This window comes from Siphateles boraxobius, unplaced genomic scaffold (genome assembly GCF_051911475.1).
Source record: "Siphateles boraxobius isolate OS27281-9 unplaced genomic scaffold, OSU_SipBor_1 130, whole genome shotgun sequence".
Classification (NCBI taxonomy): Eukaryota; Metazoa; Chordata; class Actinopteri; order Cypriniformes; family Leuciscidae; genus Siphateles; species Siphateles boraxobius.
In genome coordinates, this window is record NW_027508734.1 from 26,193,236 (window position 1) to 26,216,083 (window position 22,848).

At 37.9% G+C, this 22,848-nt stretch overlaps 1 protein-coding gene across 13 annotated transcripts in view; it reads left to right on the forward strand.

Moving 5' to 3' along the window:
* The window catches only part of chd9 (chromodomain helicase DNA binding protein 9), an 85,210-nt gene that overhangs the window by 37,604 nt on the left and 24,758 nt on the right, over positions 1-22,848 (forward strand). For all 13 annotated transcript variants that reach the window (XM_077228916.1, XM_077228913.1, XM_077228919.1 and 10 more), the window contains 15 exons: positions 5,712-5,820; positions 8,893-9,039; positions 9,339-9,407; positions 11,416-11,471; positions 11,668-11,785; positions 11,960-12,046; positions 12,140-12,277; positions 14,487-14,608; positions 15,107-15,350; positions 15,967-16,143; positions 16,243-16,386; positions 16,488-16,743; positions 16,842-17,049; positions 19,489-19,684; positions 19,773-19,946. In XM_077228916.1, the coding sequence (XP_077085031.1) occupies positions 5,712-5,820; positions 8,893-9,039; positions 9,339-9,407; positions 11,416-11,471; positions 11,668-11,785; positions 11,960-12,046; positions 12,140-12,277; positions 14,487-14,608; positions 15,107-15,350; positions 15,967-16,143; positions 16,243-16,386; positions 16,488-16,743; positions 16,842-17,049; positions 19,489-19,684; positions 19,773-19,946 (2,245 nt within the window). The remainder of the gene's footprint in view (positions 1-5,711; positions 5,821-8,892; positions 9,040-9,338; positions 9,408-11,415; positions 11,472-11,667; positions 11,786-11,959; positions 12,047-12,139; positions 12,278-14,486; positions 14,609-15,106; positions 15,351-15,966; positions 16,144-16,242; positions 16,387-16,487; positions 16,744-16,841; positions 17,050-19,488; positions 19,685-19,772; positions 19,947-22,848) is intronic.

The following is a 22,848-nucleotide window of genomic DNA, read 5'->3' on the forward strand; positions in this document are numbered from 1 at the left end:
TTTTGTAATCGAGCATTATTCTGCTGACAGACTAATGTGTTACGTTGTTGCCGCTCTGCTCGGAGTGAGTGGTATTTATTAACGGTTGAGTGTTACGTTGCAGGTAGTAGGTTCTTGACCATACGAAAATTAGGAATCTTGCAAGTTACAACATTGTTGAGGAAACTGTTCTGTCAGGTTTTTTTTTTTAAGTATAGATTAATCCTTTTTAAAAAGAAAAAAGTTATGCAGTCAAAATCAGTGAGGGATTTTCTTTTTCTTTTGTTCTTTGATTAACAGTAATGAAACAGATGGCAGCAGGTTTATTAGGCTGCTGTCACTTTAAGATGACATGCAGGATCAAATATACTGTACTGTTACACATGTTTTCTTTATCAACTGTTTATGTTCACTTAAGACAAAACTGACTGTTTACTAAGATATTTTGACATAATGATGCGTGTATTTGTGCGTTTAAGAGCAACAAGACGCATACGAGAACTCAATTAACGCACACTATTGGCACTTTTCCACTGCATGGTACGGCTCGGTACAGCTCACTTTTTGATGCTTTTCCATTGCATGGTACGGCTCGCTTTGGCGCTTTTCCACTGCATGGTATGGCTCGGTACGGCTCACTTAAACTTGAAAAAAGAAATGGCTGAATCGTGAGCAGTAGACGAGGTGCAGACGTTCCTCTCGTTAGTAAAACCGAGCCATAGCGAGCTGAGCCGAGTTGTACCACGCAGTGGAAAAGCGAAGCGAAGCGAGCTGAGCCGAGCCGTGCCATGCTGAGCTGAGTTTTACCATGCAGTGGAAAAGCGAGCCGAGCCGTCCCGAGCCGCTATAATTAGGATCAAAAGTAACTCCTCATTTGAATGCTTCTTTTCTGACATATTTTTATCCTCCATATCTCCTGTCTGCTATCACTGGTCAAGATGAGTTGTTGCGTAGATTCTGGTGTAGTAGAGCTCTGCGGAGAACAGTTCAGTTCAGACGTCACAAGAGGCTTCATTGAGAATGCAGTGGGTAAAAAAAAATCGCCTGTTAAAAAAACAAACTCTTCTGAATCATAAAATGACAATTGGACACCCTACAGTCTCGTTGGCTTCTTGAACTTATAAATGAAGGGCACAAGACCTCAAGTTCAAATCAAGTATGTAATTTGGGGCATGGCCATTTAAAAATTGTTCCACCTCAAGCTTTGAGGTTGTAGTCATTCACGCTAGCAAAAATGCACAAACTTGAGAATGAGTATGTAATGCATTCGAAAAGTCTGTGGGTAAAGACTCACAAACCTCTCTTTAAAAAAAATTTTTGCAGAAAGTTACAACAAACCACTTAAGTGGCAAGGATAACATTAACTGTTATGTATATGGGTTTTGTAAGGGGATTTACAGTCAAAGACCCAGAACCCGAAATGATTAATTAAGACAAGAGTCAGAATTATAATAAATTAAAGAAAAGTTTTACTGAAGATAGTTTGCAGTTTCATCAGCAGAAGTCAGCTTCAAGACTCACAAGGAGTTTGTAGGCCGCCCCGTTTACAGTTACAAAGATCACAGCAATTATACCATTCACCAAGGTCTAAGCTACGTCCTTGCTGCAGGTTGAATGATTCTCATTGGCTAAGAAATAGATAAACAGTAATTTTCCACACATATACAGATAGACTGAAGCATATCTCCATCGATTATGCAGCTGACACTCGGACCCTGAAGTTAGGCACATCGTGACTTTCCAGGTCGCAGATTTGGGTTGCTGGGCACCAGCATGTCCAGAACAACAACTCACTCAATCTCCAATAATGCCAGTGGTTCCTTAACCTGTAACCAAAAAGACTAACACACACAGACACACAGCTTTTCCAAGGTTGGATTTGGTCGGGCTCTAACTATAAACAGGAGAGTATTCCCAAAACTTCCAGATAATATGTTCTTCCTCTCAAGGAGAGGACACTTTAATATAAATAGAAAGTAAGGTTTAACTGAGAAATGGTCCCTTAAACTATAGACTTCAATGATTCCTGTGACCATAGCTGTCAGGGTACCCCAGAAAAACCGATGTAGCCTATGCATTGACACATGTTGAAGACATTTCTCAAACACAAAACGAGTGAATATTTCATTTCTGGAAGCCAGGCTAAATGAGCAAGCACTGTTACTGCATTCAGATATCAAATACAGACATTAGAGAATACATGAAAAGAACATTTCAGTAATCACACTGGTAACTTCTATAACAAAGTAAAATCTCACAAGCCTAGAGAAGTCATTCAACTCAAGTGATGTTTAGAAGGAAAAATATTGATTACTACCTTAGGTATAATCACTCATTACATACAGTATACATTGAAGCAGCAGTGAATTCCAAAATCCACCCCCTTCAGTTTTCTTAACTGAAGAAATTTGTAGCAAGTGGACACTGGATATTTATTCTCAAATTAATGTGGAGACATGGAGGCAGAGGTGGGTCTTAGATCTTGGCTTCATAAATAGCAGAGTTGGTGTCTTTGAGCTTGGGGTGGAGAGAAAAGCCAGGAACCTACTGACCTGCTTTGCACCAAACTGCACACTACAGTGCATTAGATCACAATTAGTGCAGGTTAGATCACAATTAGTGCATTAATGCACTGATGTTCACCCATTTGGTAAGTGTTTGTCATGTTTTGATGATAAAACCACAATTAATGGTCTGGTTTTTAAAACTTTCACTCAGGAGAAAAAAAAAATCCTCTAAACTTGAAAGAAATAAAGATTTGACATTTATCATGATAATTATCGATATCGACTGAAATATTTTATCGTGATAATATTTTTGGCCATATAACCCAGTCCTATATCGATGTGTTCATTGGTTCAATGAAGGAAGAAGCAGGTTTTTAATAGATTTTCAAACTCACTTTTCTAAGTGGAGTTAGCGATGAAGTATTGGACAAAAGTAAAATGAACCATGCAAGACAGATTGAAACTGATACCGCAAATACACTCTTTCCCTGTCTTGCTGAGATTCTCTCTCACACGTTCAGTGCAGTTTTAATCCAATTGTAGTACTGTGATTCATTGCAAATTAATTGTGATGTAAGGAGACTAGTTGTTTCGTAACATGCGGAGCGTGTGATGGAGATGAACAGTTACTGGATGTTTACATTATACATATATTGAAAGAAAGAAGTAAGAGATGAAAAAGTTTTTTTTTTCAGGCACAAGGATAATTTTAATCTCCTTTTATGGGTATGTTTGTGCAACCATGTGTTTGTAGGAGTTTTTAGGGGAAAAGAATAAGTGTGTGCGTATATGTAGCCTAGGTTACAAGCCTGAAATATTAATGCAGCCTTCTGTGTTTGGTGCCAAATACCTTCCGCTCTCGTCCGTCGAGCAGGTGTTTATGCATGTATATGTGTTTGCTTCTGATTCATATAGATTTTTTAAAAACTGATGCATCATAAGATACAAGAGAGAAACAAACACAAATCTCCATGTTCTTTATGACTTACCAAACCACCCAGTTGTCAAACATGCAGTGGGAACTACAGGAATCAAAATTTTCATAAGAATAGTATGTGATCCAGCATAAACATAAAGGACAAAAACGGCTAAATAATTGCTTTGTACTATGGAAAATTTATCTACACTGTTTGTCTTTTCTTTTTTCTGTCGTGATTTTTTTAAAAATATATATAGAAAGCCAGAAAGTTTGTGGTTGATTTTGGACCCTGTGTTTGCATGTGTATTTTTGGGTCCCTCGGCAAAGGAGAGCAAAAGAAAGATGTTTAGGTTGTTAAACCTTCTTACCTCACGATTTCACATGCTCTGTCCACACACACACACACACACACACACACACACACACACACACACACACACACACACACACACACACACACACACACACACACACACACACAAACACACACACACACATAGAAGAGCCGAGTGCAGTAAAGACCAGCTCTCAGTCTCATTTCACAGCTGCTGAGTGGAGCTTGTGTGTCACTCACAGGATACAGCATTACTGCTTCCACCCACGCCGCGAGCTTCACTCTGATCAGGTCGCTAGGCAACCAGGAAGTCACGTTGTCCCGGAGACTAGTGAAGTGTAACATCATCCAGAGAGGAGGACCCAGAATGAGAACAGGAGTGAAAGAGCAAATGATGCACACAGCTTATGTCCTGAGAATCATTTCCTGTTTATAAGGGCTGTGTGCCCAGCACTGAGTAGAGATTGCAAATGTGTATCTGTTTTTAGTGTCTAGCATAAGAATTTGAATTATGTACAATAGTGCTGGGCGGAATACTGGTTTCAATTTCTCGTGCGTATGTATTTTTTCAAATTCTGCCATGCAGAGCTGAAACGGTCTGTTCAATGACCAGGAAGCGTTATTTTGAGTGTTGAAAGGAGACCTCTATTAACTGCATACCATTCGTCTTACTAATGGTTATAACCTTATAACACAACAAAAAATAACCCACGCAACTAAGTCTCTTCAACATGGCCAATACTGTGTAGAGCTTTATGATTTCCATGATGCCGAAAACACGGATGGAATCACACAATCCAGTCACAAGCTTAATGAACTTAATGTATAAAGCGGAATGTAACATAATTTGGTTACACTTTATTTTAAGGTGTCATTGTTACAGTGTAATTAAATATTTAAGTACAGTGTAATATTAATTAACTACATGTACTTACTACAGGGATAGGGTAGGATTAGGTTTTGGTTGAGGGTTAGTTGCATGTAATTATGCATCATTTACTGTTATTACTATGATAATTACATGTAACATATGTAGCGAGAACACTGTAAAATAAAGTGTAACCCATAATTTTTATATGAATAAAAGTACGGCTGTAAAATTAATCAAATCTCGATATGGACTAGTATCGGTGAATATTAAAGCTCAATAAGATTAGCTATTGATGATAAGCTACTGAAGTCTGCATGTTCTTCATGGCTGTGTGAATGAGCGCCGCAGTTTCTTCTACTACACTCATACTGAAGAAAGCCTGGCGCTCATGGTGTTTTCAGCGTCTGGAGTCTCACTATGAGGATCTGCAGAGCTGATCGAAGTTCACTTCACGAGCATTTCACCATTTCATTTGATTAAACTATAAGTTTTAGTAATTTGATGTTATTTTGGCATTTCTATTTGTTTTTTGTAATATTTCTATATAGCTTAATTTTTTCCCGTTTTTTAGTGCATAAACTTAATTCAGTTAGTTGACTGGTCCAAGTTTTAATTTACTTATCTAATATTTCGATTTTATTTAAGCTTTATACCAAAAGAATGTTGGTATAAACAATAACAGCACTGAGAGAGAAAGTGTTTATGGTGCGAGTCTTTATGTGTGTATGTGGTGTCTGTTTTATTTGTGACCATGAAACAGTGACTTTACAGTTTTACAGCTTCTTGGAAACATACTGTAGATTATCTCAGGTTTCAGAATAAATGCAGAGGCATTGCCATCCATAATCATATGATTACAAATGCCAAAATAGCAAAATAGAAGTGACCTTCACTAACCTCTTTGTGGAAGGGAACCTTTCTGATGGAATATCATATAATATAAACTAGTATTTAAGTGCATCAAATCTTTTTTTTTTCATGGATTGATGCGGTCAACAAAGCAGCAATTTTGTGGCTGTTTCCATTTCTTCTAAATGAATTCCAGTGGGTAAACACAAACAGTGTTAAAACAAGTCTCTTAATGTGTTCTTCCCTTTACAGGAAAATCGTTATAAAGTTCGGAAAGAAGAAGCGAAAGAAGACAGATTCCTCAGATGAGCTGTCTGATGATGACAGACCAGCTCGACGATCCTCTAAAGATGACGATTCGGTGAGCTTTGGATTTGATCTATTCTTGATACGATTGATGACTCTTTTATACTGTCTTATATAAACATCTAACAAGAAAAGTATTCGTAAGTGATCATTTCTGGAACAGTAGCACAAAACATGCATATTGTTGCTGGACTTTCTTTAAACTACATAATGCAGTGGTGCTTCCTGTAGCATATGTATGTTCAGTACAAGAGCGAGAGACTACGATGACTGTCATACCATCAAATAATTTATTTATCTTTCTTCTGAAATGACTAACCTCTCATTCTCCCCATCCATGATATACCACCCATCCACCCTTGCAGATATAATTATCCTCTTTAAATACCCCCTGTGTTAATTAAAGCAGTGTGCTTTTGATGACTCAGTTGTGCTGTGGAGTTAAAGCTGCAGCCATGTGCATTTTGGGAAACACTGGGGTCTCGTGGCAGAGCGGGTGGCTCTTTATTTGGTCATCCTGAGATATTCTCATCCTATCCATTTACTTTAACTCATACACATTTAGGTCATGTTATATTTGGGAGGACAGACACTCTTTCTCTCTCTCTCTCTCTCTCTCTCTCACTCTCTCTCTCTCTCTCTCTCTCTCTCTCTCTCTCTCTCTCTCTCTCTCTCTCTATCTCTCTCTCTCTCTATCTCTCTCTCTATCTATCTATCTCTCTCTCTCTCACTCTCTCTCTCTCTCTCTCCCCCTCCCTCCCTCCCTCTCTCCTCTATACTAATTTATTAAAGGGCCCCTGATGGCCATCTCTGATTTGCTGAGTGAAAAATAAAATTGTGCATGTGCACTTTTTGTCCACCCAAAATGACAGATTTTTAAAGCACAAGAAGCCTCCGGGGTCAAATTCACCCCATCAGATTTGCTCGGAACAGGGCAACATGAAAGAAAATGCCCCTCTTAAGAACAATGTGGATTTACCTTTAAACAGTCACATATTTAGATATAAGTTTAGCATGTGCAGGCTAAAGTTATAAATCTGTTTTGATATAATACTTATTAATATTTATTTATTTGTTAAAGTGTCATTAATGTAAAATACTAAATCAACTATTCTATTTAAAATGTTATTTGGACAATTTAGTTGAATAATTAAATAACAGATGACAGACAAAGTAGAATCCCAGTAAAATAGATTTATCTGAAAGTTACAATTATTATATGCCTTATGTACTGGCATATTTCCATATTTAATTGCCCTTATTTTAATTGAAGATATGTCATAGAAACATTTGTGAAATCAAATTGAATGATTTTACTCAATTAACCTATAGGTTTTAATGAAAGCGATGATTCATGGAAATATTTAATAATAACCCCTTTAATTATAATAAAATTTTAAAATAATAACACTAGTAACAACATGCCACTTGTGGCCTTCTGTGCCAAGACCCCAAGGGACAGCTTCCTGGTTTTGCTCTATGCAGTCACTCTTAAGAGGCGTTCAGACATACAATGGTTTTCAGTAACAAAAACCATTCACGTTCAACAACAGCAACCGTTGGTAATTCAATGCGGCAAAGTTGAGAAATGTTCAATATTATGCACGAGTCGTCATGCAATGCGGAGAGCGGATAATATATCCATCTCCTGTGAGATACTGTAGTTAAGTGTCAGTAAGATGTAGAAAGATTGTCGGAAAGATGTCGGTTTGGTGTGTCTTGGCCTTACCAAAGAACTAGTGGCAACAACAACCAACTGTGGCGTCACATCTGGGCCAAAACGTTGCGTTTGATCACAACGCAAAGGCTACAACCAACTGGCACATTTAGTCTGCTTCTGTGTGCGAGGAAATAATTCTCCATACCAGCAGGTGGCAGTAGTATGTAATTGAATTCAAATAGGGAAACTGGAAGAGCTAGGACTGCAGATAAAAAAAAAATCGTAAAAAAAAGATATTTTTTATAATCTGAAGACCCCAAGGGTAATTTGATCTTTTTACTTCCAAATAAAAACTATAACTTTTAACCCCAAAACACTGATGTTTGCACAAACCCCTTATTAACAAATAGACAAAAAAAACTTTGATATTCAACATAACACATTGTCATAGATCACAATTTTTCAGAAACACAAAATTAGATCAATTAACCTCAAAACTGTTTTGACTGACTGAATCTCACAAATGTTGGCAAAATCAAATATAGTTTAGCCATTCATCAGAAGTACTTGAATGAAAAGAATAAAAATATTTTTTTAATTTATCATTTTTATTTATTTGAAAAAGGTGTAGTTATTCTGAAATTCTTAGAAAATGTATGCATTTTTCAAATAAATGTTTCAATTTAGGAAAAATATGTAGTGGGTGTATGCATGTGTACACACACCTACATATATATTTTAAAATGTTTTATTCATCACGAACCAAGAAAAAAATGGATCACAGTTTACATAAAAATTTTAAGCAGCACATCTGTTTTCAACATTGCTATAACAATAAGAAATGTTTCTTGAGCAAAACATCAGCATATTAGAATGATTTCTGAAGGATCATGTTACACTGAAGACTAGAGTAATGGCTTTGACAGGAATAAATTACATTTTAAAGTATATTTAAATAAAAAAACTATATTTAAATATTTCACAGTACTGATTTACTGTATTTTTGGTTAAATAAATGCAGCCTTGATGAGCATAATAGACTTATTTCAAAAACATAAATATCACTGACACCTAACTTTGAATGACATTGTGTATATAACTGATCATTGTGAAAATAATCCAAACATTTGAGTGTGTGTGTGTGTGTGTGTGTGTGTGTGTGTGTTTTGTGATTTGTGAGGACACAAATGTGTATAATGACATGGGTATTACACTGGTATTACAACTTGAACATGATTTATTAGGACATTTCATGAGTCCTCATATTTCAAATGGCTTTAAAAACATACTAGGCAGTGTTTTATTAAAAATGTAAAAATGCAGAATGTCTCCTGTGACGGGTAGGTTTAGGGACAGGGGCAGTGGAAGGGGATAGAATATACAGTTTGTCCAGTATAAAATCCATTATGCCTATGGAATGTCCTCACAAGGATAGCAAAACAAACGTGTGTGTGTGTGTGTTTACAGAAGCGCCGTTCAAACCGTAAGATCAAGAGGAAGAAGTATGAAGATGATTGTGAGGCTCGACTGTCTGATGAAGAAATGAAGGTTATCGTCAAAGCCAAGAAGAGCAATCCCAACGCTCACAAACAGCCTGCAGTGCAACTGTTTGTGGTAAGAACACCGCTGTTAGCAGAGACTCGTTTCTCATGATGTATCCCAGCATTCCCAAGCAGTTCTCTGATCGTGAACATAATAATATGATATGTTTAGCAGGTGTAGAGCCACTTCATCTTTTTGTGTGTGTGAGTGAGAGAGGGAGAGAGAGAGAGAGAGAGAGAGAGAGAGAGAGAGAGAGAGAGAGAGAGAGAGAGAGAGAAGGGGGGGGGGGGTGGATGGATAGAGAGAAGTTGTGTGTTTGAATATAAAGAAACTTTATGATAAACTTCATGAATCTTCATGTTGGTTTATAGGAGAACCCAACTGAGGAAGATGCTGCTGTGGTTGATAAAATCATGGCATCTCGTGTGGTGAAAAAAGAGGTAAGAGTTCCACAATGCTTAATCTCTTTTATTTAGTGTGTTTTTCTTTCTCATCTTTAAAACTGGTATTACACATGATGGGAATGTGCCCCAAATGCACCTCCTGTAAGCAGTTGTGATCAGATTTAGTCAGGGGAGGGTCATGCTGATAAAAATAAAGCCATTTCAGTGCGCTGTTGTTCTGAAATATGCTGGAATTTTAACCTTTCCTCAGACGTGGCATTTCAAGCAGAATCCTCGTAGTTATTTTAGATCCTGTTTACACATTTTGTTCGATCGGATCACAAGTGGACGATGCTAAATACAGGTGTGAAAGGGGTCCAAAACGTTTTGAGCTTGTCCACTTTCGACCATTTCCAGAGGTAGTTGAAAAACGCGGGTTTGGTTTTGTAGTGCAAAGGCTCATGTGGTTGAATGCATTGGAACAGCTACAAATGACCACCTACTCTCCGCCTACTGACTTAATGTGTAAACATTATGGGAAGCGCGCTATCCAGACGGGATTTAAACTTTGTCGGCTGGAGACCCAAATTTGGTTTTAAGATTAAAAACATTACAAGCACAATGTTCTCTTACCATTCTTGATTTCTAACACACACTCACAGAGTTCGGCGTCGTCTTGTCTATTAGAGCAGAAACGAAAGCTGCTGTGTCCTCAGGCGCGTTCATATCTAAATTGCCCGAGCTTATTTTGTCCATTAGATTGAAAGATCTGAAAAAACAAATGCATTTACCCTTAGTTGTCGACTGATATATCGCCAAGGCTGATATTTGGCATTTTTTATATATCGGCATCGGCCGATAAGGGGCCATTCACACATAACATGTTTTTCCAATCCAGTGCGCTACTTTTCCATCGTTTTTGTATGTAAACATGCGCTAGACGCGTAGACGGATGTGTATAACCGTTGCAGATGTGTCTTGTGTCTTTTGCAGCATCTCGCGCATGACCCGCCATTCTAAGACGTGGTGCTCAAGTTAAAATCACAAAACTTTTAAAAAACGTGACGTGACCTTGCATTTTTCCTCATTCCACTGTCTTGCATTCGGTGTAAACGAGCCCTTACCTTGTCTTTGTTTAAAAATATATGATTCCCAGTGCACACAAACTTATCAGATTACTTACCAGAGTGCCCTGTTGGTTACAACATTTACAATTTTATTCATATTTTTACCAACAATTTCTTTATTTGTGAAAAATACTGTAATACGAATACAGAATCAAGAAGTTGCATTCTAAGTCTGTTTAATTTAGATATTTTATTTTTTTAATTGATTTTCAAATTATTTATTTCAAATTTATTAAATATTAATTTCAATAAATATAAAGTATATATATTATACATCGGCCACCCTGCTCTAAGATATCAACATTAGCATTGGCCATCAAAAAAACAATATCGGTCGACAACTGTTTAACCGCCCATAGAACCTCCCCTTGAAAAAAATCAGGACAGAAGTGGACAAAAAAGACAGAATGAAACACCAGGTGTAAAAGGGTATGGTGTCCACTTCGTCTGCTTGTGATCCGATTGACCAAAACACATGTTAATACCAGGTGTAAACAGGTCCGTATTGAGTATCTGTATTAAACTTTAATGTTTGTGCTTCACATGATCTATTTATTCATTTAGCAAATGCTTTTATCCCAAGCAAGTTATCCATGTCACTTAAACATGTTCTGTGAAGTATGCATATAAATTGGACTTTTACAAATGTAATGAGGACCCATTAAGACAGTGCTTAGATGCAGGTGCAAGGTAATCACATTCCTTTTCAACTAGCTCTAAAAGGAAGCACTGACCACTTTTCATAGGATCACTTGGGATAGATATTAATACCCGGTGTAAATAGGGTCTATACGATGTACACAGACATATAGACATATTTTGAATGTGATTTCAGACATTATATGTGTGTGTGTGTGTGTGTGTGTGTGTGTGTGTGTGTGTGTGTGTGTGTGTGTGTGTGTGTGTGTGTAATATTATTTGTATTCTTCATTCAACAGGTTTCTCCTGGAGTGATGGTAGAAATTGAAGAGTATTATGTCAAATACAAAAACTAGTAAGTTAATTATGCCCTGCTTTTGTCAGCTTTTCCAGTTCTCTCTGTTAGCTTTCAAGCTGTAAAAGATTATGTTTTTCATATTGCTAAAAGCCAGGAGCAGCTCAGAGAGCAATTTAGTCATGTGTTGAGCATGCATAATTTAGTGCATGCGTAAGGATCATTCAGTAATTATGTAAACGTGCGTGTGTTATAGTTCGTATCTTCATTGTGAGTGGGCGACGGAGCAGCAGTTAGAGAAAGACAAGAGGATCCAGCAGAAAATCAAGCGCTTCAAGATCAAACAGGCGCAGAAAGCACACTTCTTTGCTGATGTAAGGATACCTGTGTTTGTTTGTAACTTCAGCAACTTCTCACAAAAAAATATTTTGTATGATGATTTGTAGGTTAAATACCATATCATTTAGTCATCTGACAGTTATAATCACTGAGGAGACACACAGGATGTTTATGTAATTGTTAATGATGTGTATGTGTGTGTGTTAAAGATTGAGGAGGACCCATTCAATCCTGACTATGTAGAAGTGGACCGAGTTCTCGAGGTCTCATACTGTGAGGACAAGGACACCGGAGAGGTAGCGATTGCTTTGTAAATTGTATGTGTATTTGTTAATCTGGGCAGGCATTTGGTGTAAGTCTCAAAGCCTTCTTTTTGTGTAAATGTGTAGCCGGTGGTGTATTATTTGGTGAAATGGTGCTCATTGCCATACGAGGACAGCACATGGGAGCTGAATGAAGACGTGGACCAGAGTAAGATTGAAGAGTTCAAAAAGCTGCAAGCAGCAAAACCACACACCAACAGAGTGGTGAGACCATCTCTCTTTTGCTATATTATATTGTGTTATATTATATTAAAATATGTATTTATGCTTGAACTGCGCTCAACAAGTATATGCCTGATTATAACTCTCTTCTCCATTGTTTGATGAATTTTTGTATTAATTGTACACAAACTTCTTTTTCGGGAAGCATCTATAATAAGCATCTTTAATTAATATAGATATAATATAATATGTCACAATATCAGATTTTTCACTATACGGTTATCATGGCCAAAATAATTCACAATAACAATATATCGCGATATCTATAGAAATCTTGAAAAAATATATAATGCTATCAGTCAAATAGAAATTAAAAAGAAATTATATTATTTTATAGTATTATATACAGTCTTAAAGGCTATGTCAATTGGCATTGCATTATAAATACAGGTGAAACTCGAAAAATTATAATATCATGCAAAAGTTATAATTTTGATGATTATGGTTTACAGCTTATGAAAACCCCAAATTCAAAATCTCAAAAAATTAGAATATTACATGAAATCAATAAAAAAAAAAGGATTTTAAATACTGAAATGTCGGCCCTCTGAAAAGTATAATCATGCATATGTATATAGTTATATATACTAAATATATTCGTTTCACCTTTTAATCTGAATTACTGAAATTCATGAGGTTTTGCATGATATTCTAATTTTTTGAGTTTCACCTGTATATGCTATCCTTATGAACATACCCAAGATGGCTTGAAGAACACAGATAAACCATATTACTGTCACAATGATGTGTTAATTCTCTTCATGTTTAATCAGTCAAAATCTCTCTATCTGCGTTTTTTCACTGGATGTCTTTGTCCATTTTATGGATTTTCTGGAACGTCATAAGTTTTATTACTCCTATGAGTCTCACTTGTTGACTGTCTACATGAGGGTGCCCGTCGGCCTCGAGTATGAATGAAACATAAATTACATGTGAGAGTTTAGCGCTGCTTAATGTTCACAATCACATCGTCCTATTTTGGGTAAAAATAGAAAAAAATACTGTTATATACAATGCTCTCTAAAGATATTTGAAGTAAACATGGATTAACGTATACGTTTTTCGGATTTTTGGACTAAAAGCCCAGAGGGATATAAATATAATAAAACACAGAAAGGCATCAGTAGTTAGCAGGTTAATGGAACCACATCAATTTCGCAAAAAGTACCATATTTTGCAAAAAAGTTTTTACGCTTGCATGAGGTGGTTTTTCAGGCAATTCAAAAAAGGAATATTTCGCAAAACTGCATTGGAAACAGCTTTTTCGCATTTTCAGGTCACCAGGCGTACGTAAAAGTCAATCATTCTTTAAAGAAGGCGTGGTATGTATAGACAGAAGACGAGACAGAGTTCTTTATTAAACTCATAAAACACAAAAGTATCACAGTACTGGATTCTAAACAACAAAGAAATACCACAATTAATCAAGACCTTGAAGCAGATAGGGAGGAGGAGGGAGAAACACCTCATGTGCCGCTCCCAAGTATAAGGGGCTTTCCTTGACATTAATGCTTGAATAACACGTCTACATCTCCTTTGTTTAAAAATAATGGTTAGTGCAGTGGCTGGGATATAAATAAAGATGACTTGACTTGATAACAGAGGAGGAGGTGGGTGAACAAGTTTGTGGTATTGTCCCCTTTTGCGCTCTCTGTTGATCAACAAATCCTGAAGACTGGGGTGATTAATGATTAACGATCATTTTCGCGAAGTCCGAAAATCTTCCACACTGGCGAGCTAACTTTCTTGGAGTGCAGTAGAGTGTCTCGTCTGTCATATCCGGCAACATGCTTTTGCGCGGCAGTACCAGCTGCGCGCTGTGACTTCTTGTGTTTTATGACAGGTGGCACCCAGCGTTAAGGTGCAATACGGACACCTACTATACATTGGAATGTCAACCAGATACTGGCACTGGATAATTTACATCACATTATCTTATGTGTGCTATTCATTTTAAATATTGCAGTCATCGCCCACGGTTATTGTCAATACCAGTATATTGCGACACCCACAATAGAAAGGAGACGTGTTTAGGCTAAAAAGAACAATAGTGTCTGTACTTAAATATGCATGGTGAATTGGTGTACCAAAGCAGATAGCGCCTTGTAAAAGTGTATCGCGGGTGGATAGTGACTAATTTTTGGTGCTAAAATGCTGTTTAATGAAATTGTCCTTGCTGTCTTTATCTAAGGAGCGCCCTCCAGCGAGTCACTGGAAGAAGCGGGAGCAATCGCGAGAGTATTGTAATGGAAACTGTCTCAGGGATTATCAGCTGGAGGGGGTGAACTGGCTTCTCTTCAACTGGTACAACAGGTAAGTAAAGCTCAGCCCTAACAGACAGATCCTTCCTCTTTAACTTTCCTCATATATGTCAATAAAACTACTGAGTGGAACTTCAGCATATGGTGTACTTTTCATTTGTAGACTTGTGTCTTCGTGGCTTTTCTTATGTTATATACTTTGTATCTATGTTCTTTTGCTTGCGTTTCCTGTGTGTAGATTAGGTAACTGAATGGGGATAGGCAGGATAGCTGTGTTGTGGAAGTCTAGCCTCCCATTTAGACTTCGGACAGCATTTAGACCATCAATGGCAATGATAAATGAATTAAATTACTTAATTGAATGAATTAAGAGAGAGAGAGAGAGAGAGAGAGAGAGAGAGAGAGAGAGAGAGAGAGAGAGTGCAGTTGTGCAGTTAATTTTCATTTAATTTTTCTTACATTTTTTAGTCAATTTGACACATAGCCTGGTATATTGTGTGTGGAAATATTAAAAAAGCAAAAATGTAATTAAAAAAAACTCAATTTTCAGGCGTAACTGTATTCTGGCGGATGAGATGGGTCTGGGAAAGACCATCCAGTCTATCACGTTTCTGGAAGAGATCTATCGCACAGGGATAAAGACGCCGTTCCTCATCATCGCCCCTCTCTCTACCATCACTAACTGGGAGAGAGAGTTCAGAACCTGGACGCACCTCAATGTCATAGTGTACCATGGCAGTGTGGTCAGCAGACAGATGCTGCAGCAGTATGAGATGTATTTCAGAGACGCGCAGGTGAGATTTCACACACACGCATCAAGGCCAGCTCCACATTGATCTAGACCTCTTAACTGTAATTCAAGGTTTTTGAATTGGTTACCTTCTAGTATCATGTTTTGTAAAAGAGAAATATAGAGGTGGAAAAAGCAAGCCACAACTCAATTATGGTTATTTTATTCCTTTTCAAACTAAATTTAATTGTATCTCTGAGAATGTCCAAATATAGTAATGCTTGATATAAAAAAAGTAAATGTGAATGTTAGAAATGTGTCAGCTGGTAGAAAATTTCAAACACAACCACATGGTTAATATATATTATGCAGTTTTGTTAATTTTCCTGCAAAAATATATATATTGTTTCTATGACATAAAAATATCCAAACCCTGATATATGATTTCGCACATATCACTTACTCCTAATAATTGTTTAGTGGCGTACCATACAAAACCTCAGGGAGCACAGTAAACAACTGTGGAAAATGTTTACAGGCACTTATTATCTCTCTCGTGCTCCCTTTTGCTCTCTCTCTCTCTCTCTCTCTCTCTCTCTCTCTCTCTCTCTCTCTCTCTCTCTCTCTCTCTCTCTCTATCTCTCTCTCTCTCTCTTTCTCTCTCTCTCTCTCTTCAACAGGGTCGTGTGATAAGAGGTGCATACCGGTTTCAGGCAGTCATTACAACATTTGAGATGATTTTGGGAGGCTGTCCAGAGCTTAATGCAATAGACTGGCGCTGTGTCATCATTGATGAAGCCCATCGGCTCAAAAATAAAAACTGCAAGCTACTGGAGGGCTTCAAACTTATGAGTCTGGTACAAATGTGACAATATTACACCTATATTTACACCTTATGACAGATGTAATTTCCCCCCAATTTTTAACTTGATATCTGTTAACCTCTTGTCCCGTAGGAGCATAAGGTGTTGCTGACGGGCACTCCCCTACAAAACACGGTAGAAGAACTCTTTAGTCTGCTGCACTTCCTGGAGCCGACCCGTTTCCATTCTGAAAACACCTTCATGCAGGAATTTGGAGACCTCAAGACTGAGGAGCAGGTGCTACATTTGTATATACTTAATATATTACTGTGTATGAATTAATATGCATGTTCTGTATATATTAACTCTGCTCCATTTGTATATGCATGCGCATGTAGGTCCAGAAACTCCAGGCCATCCTGAAACCGATGATGCTGCGTCGCCTTAAGGAAGACGTGGAGAAGAAGTTAGCCCCTAAAGAGGAGACCATCATCGAAGTGGAGCTCACCAACATCCAGAAGAAATACTACCGCGCCATACTAGAGAAGAACTTCTCGTTCCTTGCTAAAGGAGCTGGCCAAGCCAATGTCCCAAACCTGCTCAACACCATGATGGAACTGCGGAAATGCTGCAACCATCCCTACCTCATCAAAGGTACTACTACACAAAACCGTACTGCTGTCAAAACCAACACACCTTCAATTCAATAGGCTAGGCCCTAAGATGTCTCTCGCTCTCTCTTTTGATTCCAGGGGCTGAGGAGAAGATCTTGGAGGACTTCAAGGTGTACAGCCCCACAGCAGTAGATTTCCACCTGCAGGCTATGATTCAGTCGGCAGGTAAACTCGTTCTCATTGACAAGCTGCTCCCCAAGATGAAGGCCGGTGGACACAAAGTACTCATCTTCTCTCAGATGGTGCGCTGCCTGGACATCCTGGAAGACTACCTCATCCAGAAAAGGTGGGAATCAAAAACAAGAGAGTTCACATAATCGTAAAGCACAAAAAATGTATGGTACTTGTAAGTAGAGATGCATTTCATTGCTGTGGCTCTCTTTGTGTTTACAAAGTTCATGGGGTTTAACTGCATTTTGTGATGTTCTGCCCTACTGAATTTGTTTTAGATGCTTACAGGGTTATATATGCAGTTTTAACAAGTGGCCTAATCTGCTTTTTTGGCAGGGGTTCAATGCCACAGTTTGCCTACCCCAGTTTGATTTGTGTTCACGTGTTCCTTATCTCCCTAGTCCTGTATACAGAGCTCTTTGCTGTTGAACCCCTTAGCACCACTGATATCACGTGACAGTTCAATGCAGTGGCTAGGATTAGTTTATTTCCTAAGGAAAAATTCTCATTAATTTTTCCTCTTGCCTCAGCTTGTCTTTGACATTCTAACAGTGTGTACAGTGTACCATTTGTGAACAAAGTGTTGTATATGTTGGCCAATACAGCTAGGGTGCAGCAGGACACAGACACTCCAGGGAACCCACATCAGCCACACAGTCCCAGAGGCACAGCTCTGCCCAAAGTGGGTCAGAGAAAGCAGGAAGTTACTGGGAAAAATAGGAGATTGTTACTGTTAATAAAAATAGATGAAGAGATCAAGGACATGAGTGGAAAGAATGAAAGAAAGAGTGTCTGAAATGATGATTAGGGATAGGAAAGAGGTTTATGAGTGAGCTAGGGACATACTGATACAACATTGTTATTGGATAAACATTATGCCAGAGATGATGGCGAATGGCGATACAGCTTAACTTGTATTGAACCTGGAATATTGCGTTAACAAATTCATTTCCTTACATAAAGACAAATAAAATATATATAAGTTCTTTCAGTTATTTTGGATGACACAAAATATATAGGATCATGTGAATGTGTTGATACATATATTTATAGTTGTGTATTTGTTCTGAAGCTAAAGTTGGATCAGTAAGATTTTTTTTTGTTATAAATTAATATTTTTATTCAGCTATCTTTTATTCAGTGAAACGTATCACGCTTTTCAAAAAAATATTAAGCGGCACAAATGTTTTCAACATTGATAATTGATGATTAATGATTAAAAAACCATTCGATTAATTAGCTGTGCAGTACTTGGTAGCCTTGTCCGCCTAAATGAATTATAAATAAACATAAAAAACTAGTAGGCTATTTGCAGTAGGCTATATTAAATCGTTTTTGGAGCACTGAAATGACACACTCGAGTCTGTCGGCTCTGACAGCGTTGCATCACGTGGACCTGTGCAATATAGCCTATGATTTCCGAGATAGTACTATGTCAACTAGCGATATCAGCACAAGAACTTTTGAGGAATATGCAACATAATTTAGACAATTGTTTTTGTCATATGTTATAATAACTGACAGACACTATCATTTCAGCTGCTCTGTGCATGTCCTCGCACAGAGCGAGGCTGAACACAGGAGCTCAGCTTTGCGGCTGAGACACGAATAGACTATTAATTTAAAGATTTTACTCTTAAACACACAAGGCATGTCCACTTTAATAAAAAAAAGAATATTTATTGAACAAACCAGATCAAGACGAGAGCAGAAACGAAATAAAGTGCATAACTGAAAAATAAAGCATAGGCTCAAAACAAATACAAACGGTGGGCACAGCGCAATTGCGCATTAGGCTCCAAAAAAAAAAATAATAATAATAAAGTGCCCAAAATCCAATAAATAATACTAGAAATAAAGCATGAACTTTAACTGAACTTTTAATAAAAGTGAACCATAAAATGTTTCCAGTGTGTCTGGGGGATGCTACCGTTGTTGCGTGCGGGTACGCCTGCAGTTATAAAACGATTATTACTAATTGGCATATTTCAATGTTTTATGCCAATTCTGATGTGTTCATTCATATAGCCTCCTGAAAACAGACGGGGCAACCTAACGCAGACAAGTTAGCTTATCGTTTTTAGGTGATATGCCATGTTTGATGTCGAGCTGTGATATGCAAACTGTTGTTTGCAAACTTTGCATTTGACTTTTTTCCCATTTTCTATTTTCATAAAATGCTGCCACAAATCCGATGTCTTTGACATGGTAGATTACTCTGACAGTAAATTAAACGCTAAATTCAGTAAACCACCATGGAAGATGCAGATCAATGCCTTAGTTCTTTCTTCAATCTGTCTCCAGTGGGTTGGGCTAATCCAAAAAAGTGAAAACAAGGGGGGTGTTCTGAAGACAGACTGTTTCCTGTGAAACAGGGGGGCTCTGAAAACACCCCATTAGCAATTAGTGATGAAATTAATGTAATGAAATTAACGCTGCAAAAAGTTGACCAATCAGAATTTTAGTCGAGCCAGAACGTATCGACCAATAAATCGACTAGTCGACTGGGAGATTAAAGCCCTAGCAATTTCTAAGTCAAATTGACCTTTTTCAGATACCTCTATGAGCGGATAGATGGCCGTGTACGTGGGAACCTCCGTCAAGCAGCAATTGACCGGTTCAGTAAACCGGACTCCGATCGATTCGTCTTCCTGCTGTGTACACGAGCGGGTGGGCTCGGTATTAACCTCACAGCTGCTGACACCTGTATCATCTTTGACTCTGACTGGAACCCACAGAACGACCTGCAGGTACATACACGAACACTTAAAAATAAAAAAGCATCGTTGATGTTCCTGTTGGCTCATCTTTCTTTTTTTTCCCTTGTTTGTTCCACAGGCTCAGGCTCGCTGCCACCGGATTGGTCAGAATAAAGCTGTTAAAGTATATCGACTTATCACACGCAACTCATATGAGCGAGAGATGTTCGATAGAGCCAGTCTGAAGCTGGGATTGGATAAAGCAGTGCTTCAGAGCATGAGTGGACGGGACAACAGTCTAGGAGGAGGAGGGGTAAGTCGTCAAATGTCTACCATGTACCAGGGTTTTCTCTAGCCCTCGATGTGGTTCTCTAGATAGAGATTTGCATGATGGATGCTGTGGGCCAGTGTTATTCAAATGGCTCAGTTCTATCCGGACCTCGGGATAGAATAATAGCAACATTTTACTGTTTCTAGTAAATAGCGACTTTTTACTGTTTCTACTGATTAAAGTGAGCAGCACTTCTATGGTAGCCTGACTACATCAGACTTCCTACTTCCGCTAATTTCATTTCGCTCCTGTAGTCAGTCTGAGATAGCAGCCTATCTTTCTGTTTTCCACCGGCCTGAAAACAGCCTGGCCAATCAACGAACAGAGGGCGGGCTGAAAGCCGTGACGTAGTCGGTAAGCGCCGTGTTTAAGATTAGGTCAGGGAAATCGAAAACGACCGCTGATATGGAGACGCGGATGCAATTCGCTCTGTTGTGGAGAATATTCCCGGCATTAGCAAACTGAAGCCCGAACACGAAGAGTGTGTATTAAACATTTTGAATGGAGGTGATGTTGTGGCCCTACTCCCTTTGGGAAAAGTTTAATTTATCAACTATTACCGATCGTCAGCGAGAGACTGGGGAGCCTTTTGACAGGTCAGTGTCTCTTTTCTTTTCCAGGTCTTAAATACCGTAAAACTTCAAATAATAGCCCGGGCTTTTATTTGCCCAAATCGTCGAACTGCACCGGCTTGTACTTGAGATAGGCGTCTAACTTATATGAGACAGGCCTTTATAGTTGAGATGTTGTTCATTGAGATGTTGTTCCTAGAGTCTATAATCTCTAAAAATCTCCAAATGCTCCACGTGAAACCGCGGTCTTCCGACCTCTTACTATCTTGTCGATTGATTTTTATGAATATGCGCGAGGGAGAGAGAGCAAGACAGCGCTCGTGTTGTTTGTAGACGTGGGAGTGCGCGCGCGCGCGGCCGGGGCTCTCTCTCTCTCTCTGCTCGTTTGTGCCCTGTCAAGCGCAGCAGTCATTCTATTACATCACTCACAGATCAAAAAAGTCGTTTACAGCCATGTTCACTCAGGTATTTCGCTCGCATCATCAAGTGTTTACAGTGGAAGTTCGATCATAGATTTGAGTTCGATGCATGATGTCTGTGGTTCGATGCGGCTGTGTCGGCGCATAACATGCGTCATAAACAAACTTATCTGATTGGCTTACGGGTAACCAATGATTTTAAACTTCAGTACGCGCCCCCTAGCGAGAGAGAAAACACTTCTCTATTATGCTATCCCAGACTCTGTGTACGAAGCAAAGTGAAGTAGCAGAGTCTGGTATTACCAGGCTACTTCTATGGAGCTAGAAATGTGTCTTTATTACATGCAAGAAAATAAATGATCTGAGAGAAGAAAAAAAAAAGTTTGAGAGAAAGTTATCACACTGATAGCAAAAAAGCATTTCATGAGATAAAAAAAAATATTTGAGAGAAAGTTTTCATACCAATAGCGAAAAATAATATTTGAGACTAAAAAAAGTTTTGAGAGAAAGTATTTTCTCATAGAACATAAAAAAATATAGATTTGAAATTTGTAAAATTATTTCTGAGAAAAAAAATCTCTCAAAATACTTTGAAAAAAATCTCAAATATATAAATTTTTCTATCAATGTGAAAACATTTTCTCTCTAAAAAAAAGTGTTTCTCTCAAAACGCTTTTCTTTGCTCTCGATGCAATTTTTTGCTCTCGTGTCAGGATTTTGCTTTAGCTGTGAAAATTGTGTCATGGGCGGGGCCACGTTTTTTTTCCCTATTGGAACGTTCCTATTTGCCAGTCGGGTGAGCATCGTCTTGTCCTGGGAGTCGAACTGAATCATTACACCATTGTTCGCGTTAAATAATTTTAAAAATTTCAAATTTATATTTTTTCTATGAGAAAATACTTTCTCTCAAAACTTTTTTTAGTCTCAAATATTATTTTTTGCTATTGGTATGAAAACTTTTTTTCTAACAAATATTCTTTTTTCTCTCATGAAATGCTTTTTTGCTATCAGTGTGATAACTTTTTCTCTCAAACTTTTTTTTTTCTCGCATGTAATAAAGACACATTTCTAGCTCCATACACTTCAAAACAACGGAGCAGTTCACACCAAAAGTGTTTAGGGTTGTTTATGGTAATGATCTTTCGCCGCAACGTCTAACATTTTTGTCTAGAGCCAAACGCAATTCATTCAAGCCCTTTCCGTTCCTTGCGCTTTGCTTCTCTCTCCCGCTAAAAAGATGCAAAGCGCCACACGATCTGCAGATGACGTGGTTATTTTAACTACAGTGAGCGGCAAACTACTGTAGATATTTTTGCTAAAACGCTGCAGAAAACAAGAATGCAGCAAATACAATTCTTTTTATCTGTCATACAGATGACTCCGACTGTTTAATTAAACCAGGTTTGTGACAAGTTAACGCATGGCTCCTTTAGACGTATTTTTATTTATACATTTAGCATTATTAATCGGCATATTAAGAGCATTTCATAATAAAACATTGTATAATTTAGAGATGGTTAGGGAAGACAAAAAACTTTGAAATTACAAGTTAACTTTTTGTCCTCATAATGAGAGTTAGATTATGTACGTTGTTTATTTTTGGTAGTTTATTACTTTGAGCAAAATGGTCATTATTTTTCTTAAGAGGTAAACCCTGCACCCTCAGTACGTTTTCTCAGTCCCAAGGCCTTCTTTGTGCCATACACAAAGGTGTCTAAATGTAAAAAGAAAAAATAATAATGATGATAATAATAGCCTAATAAAACATCTGAAATTAACATTTTTATATTCATACCCAGTTAGGAGAAATATTTACTTTTTTGGAAAATATTGCTAGCATTTTGTAGATATCACTGCTTTGGCTCTCGGGCCCCAAGATTCTCATCTTTGATT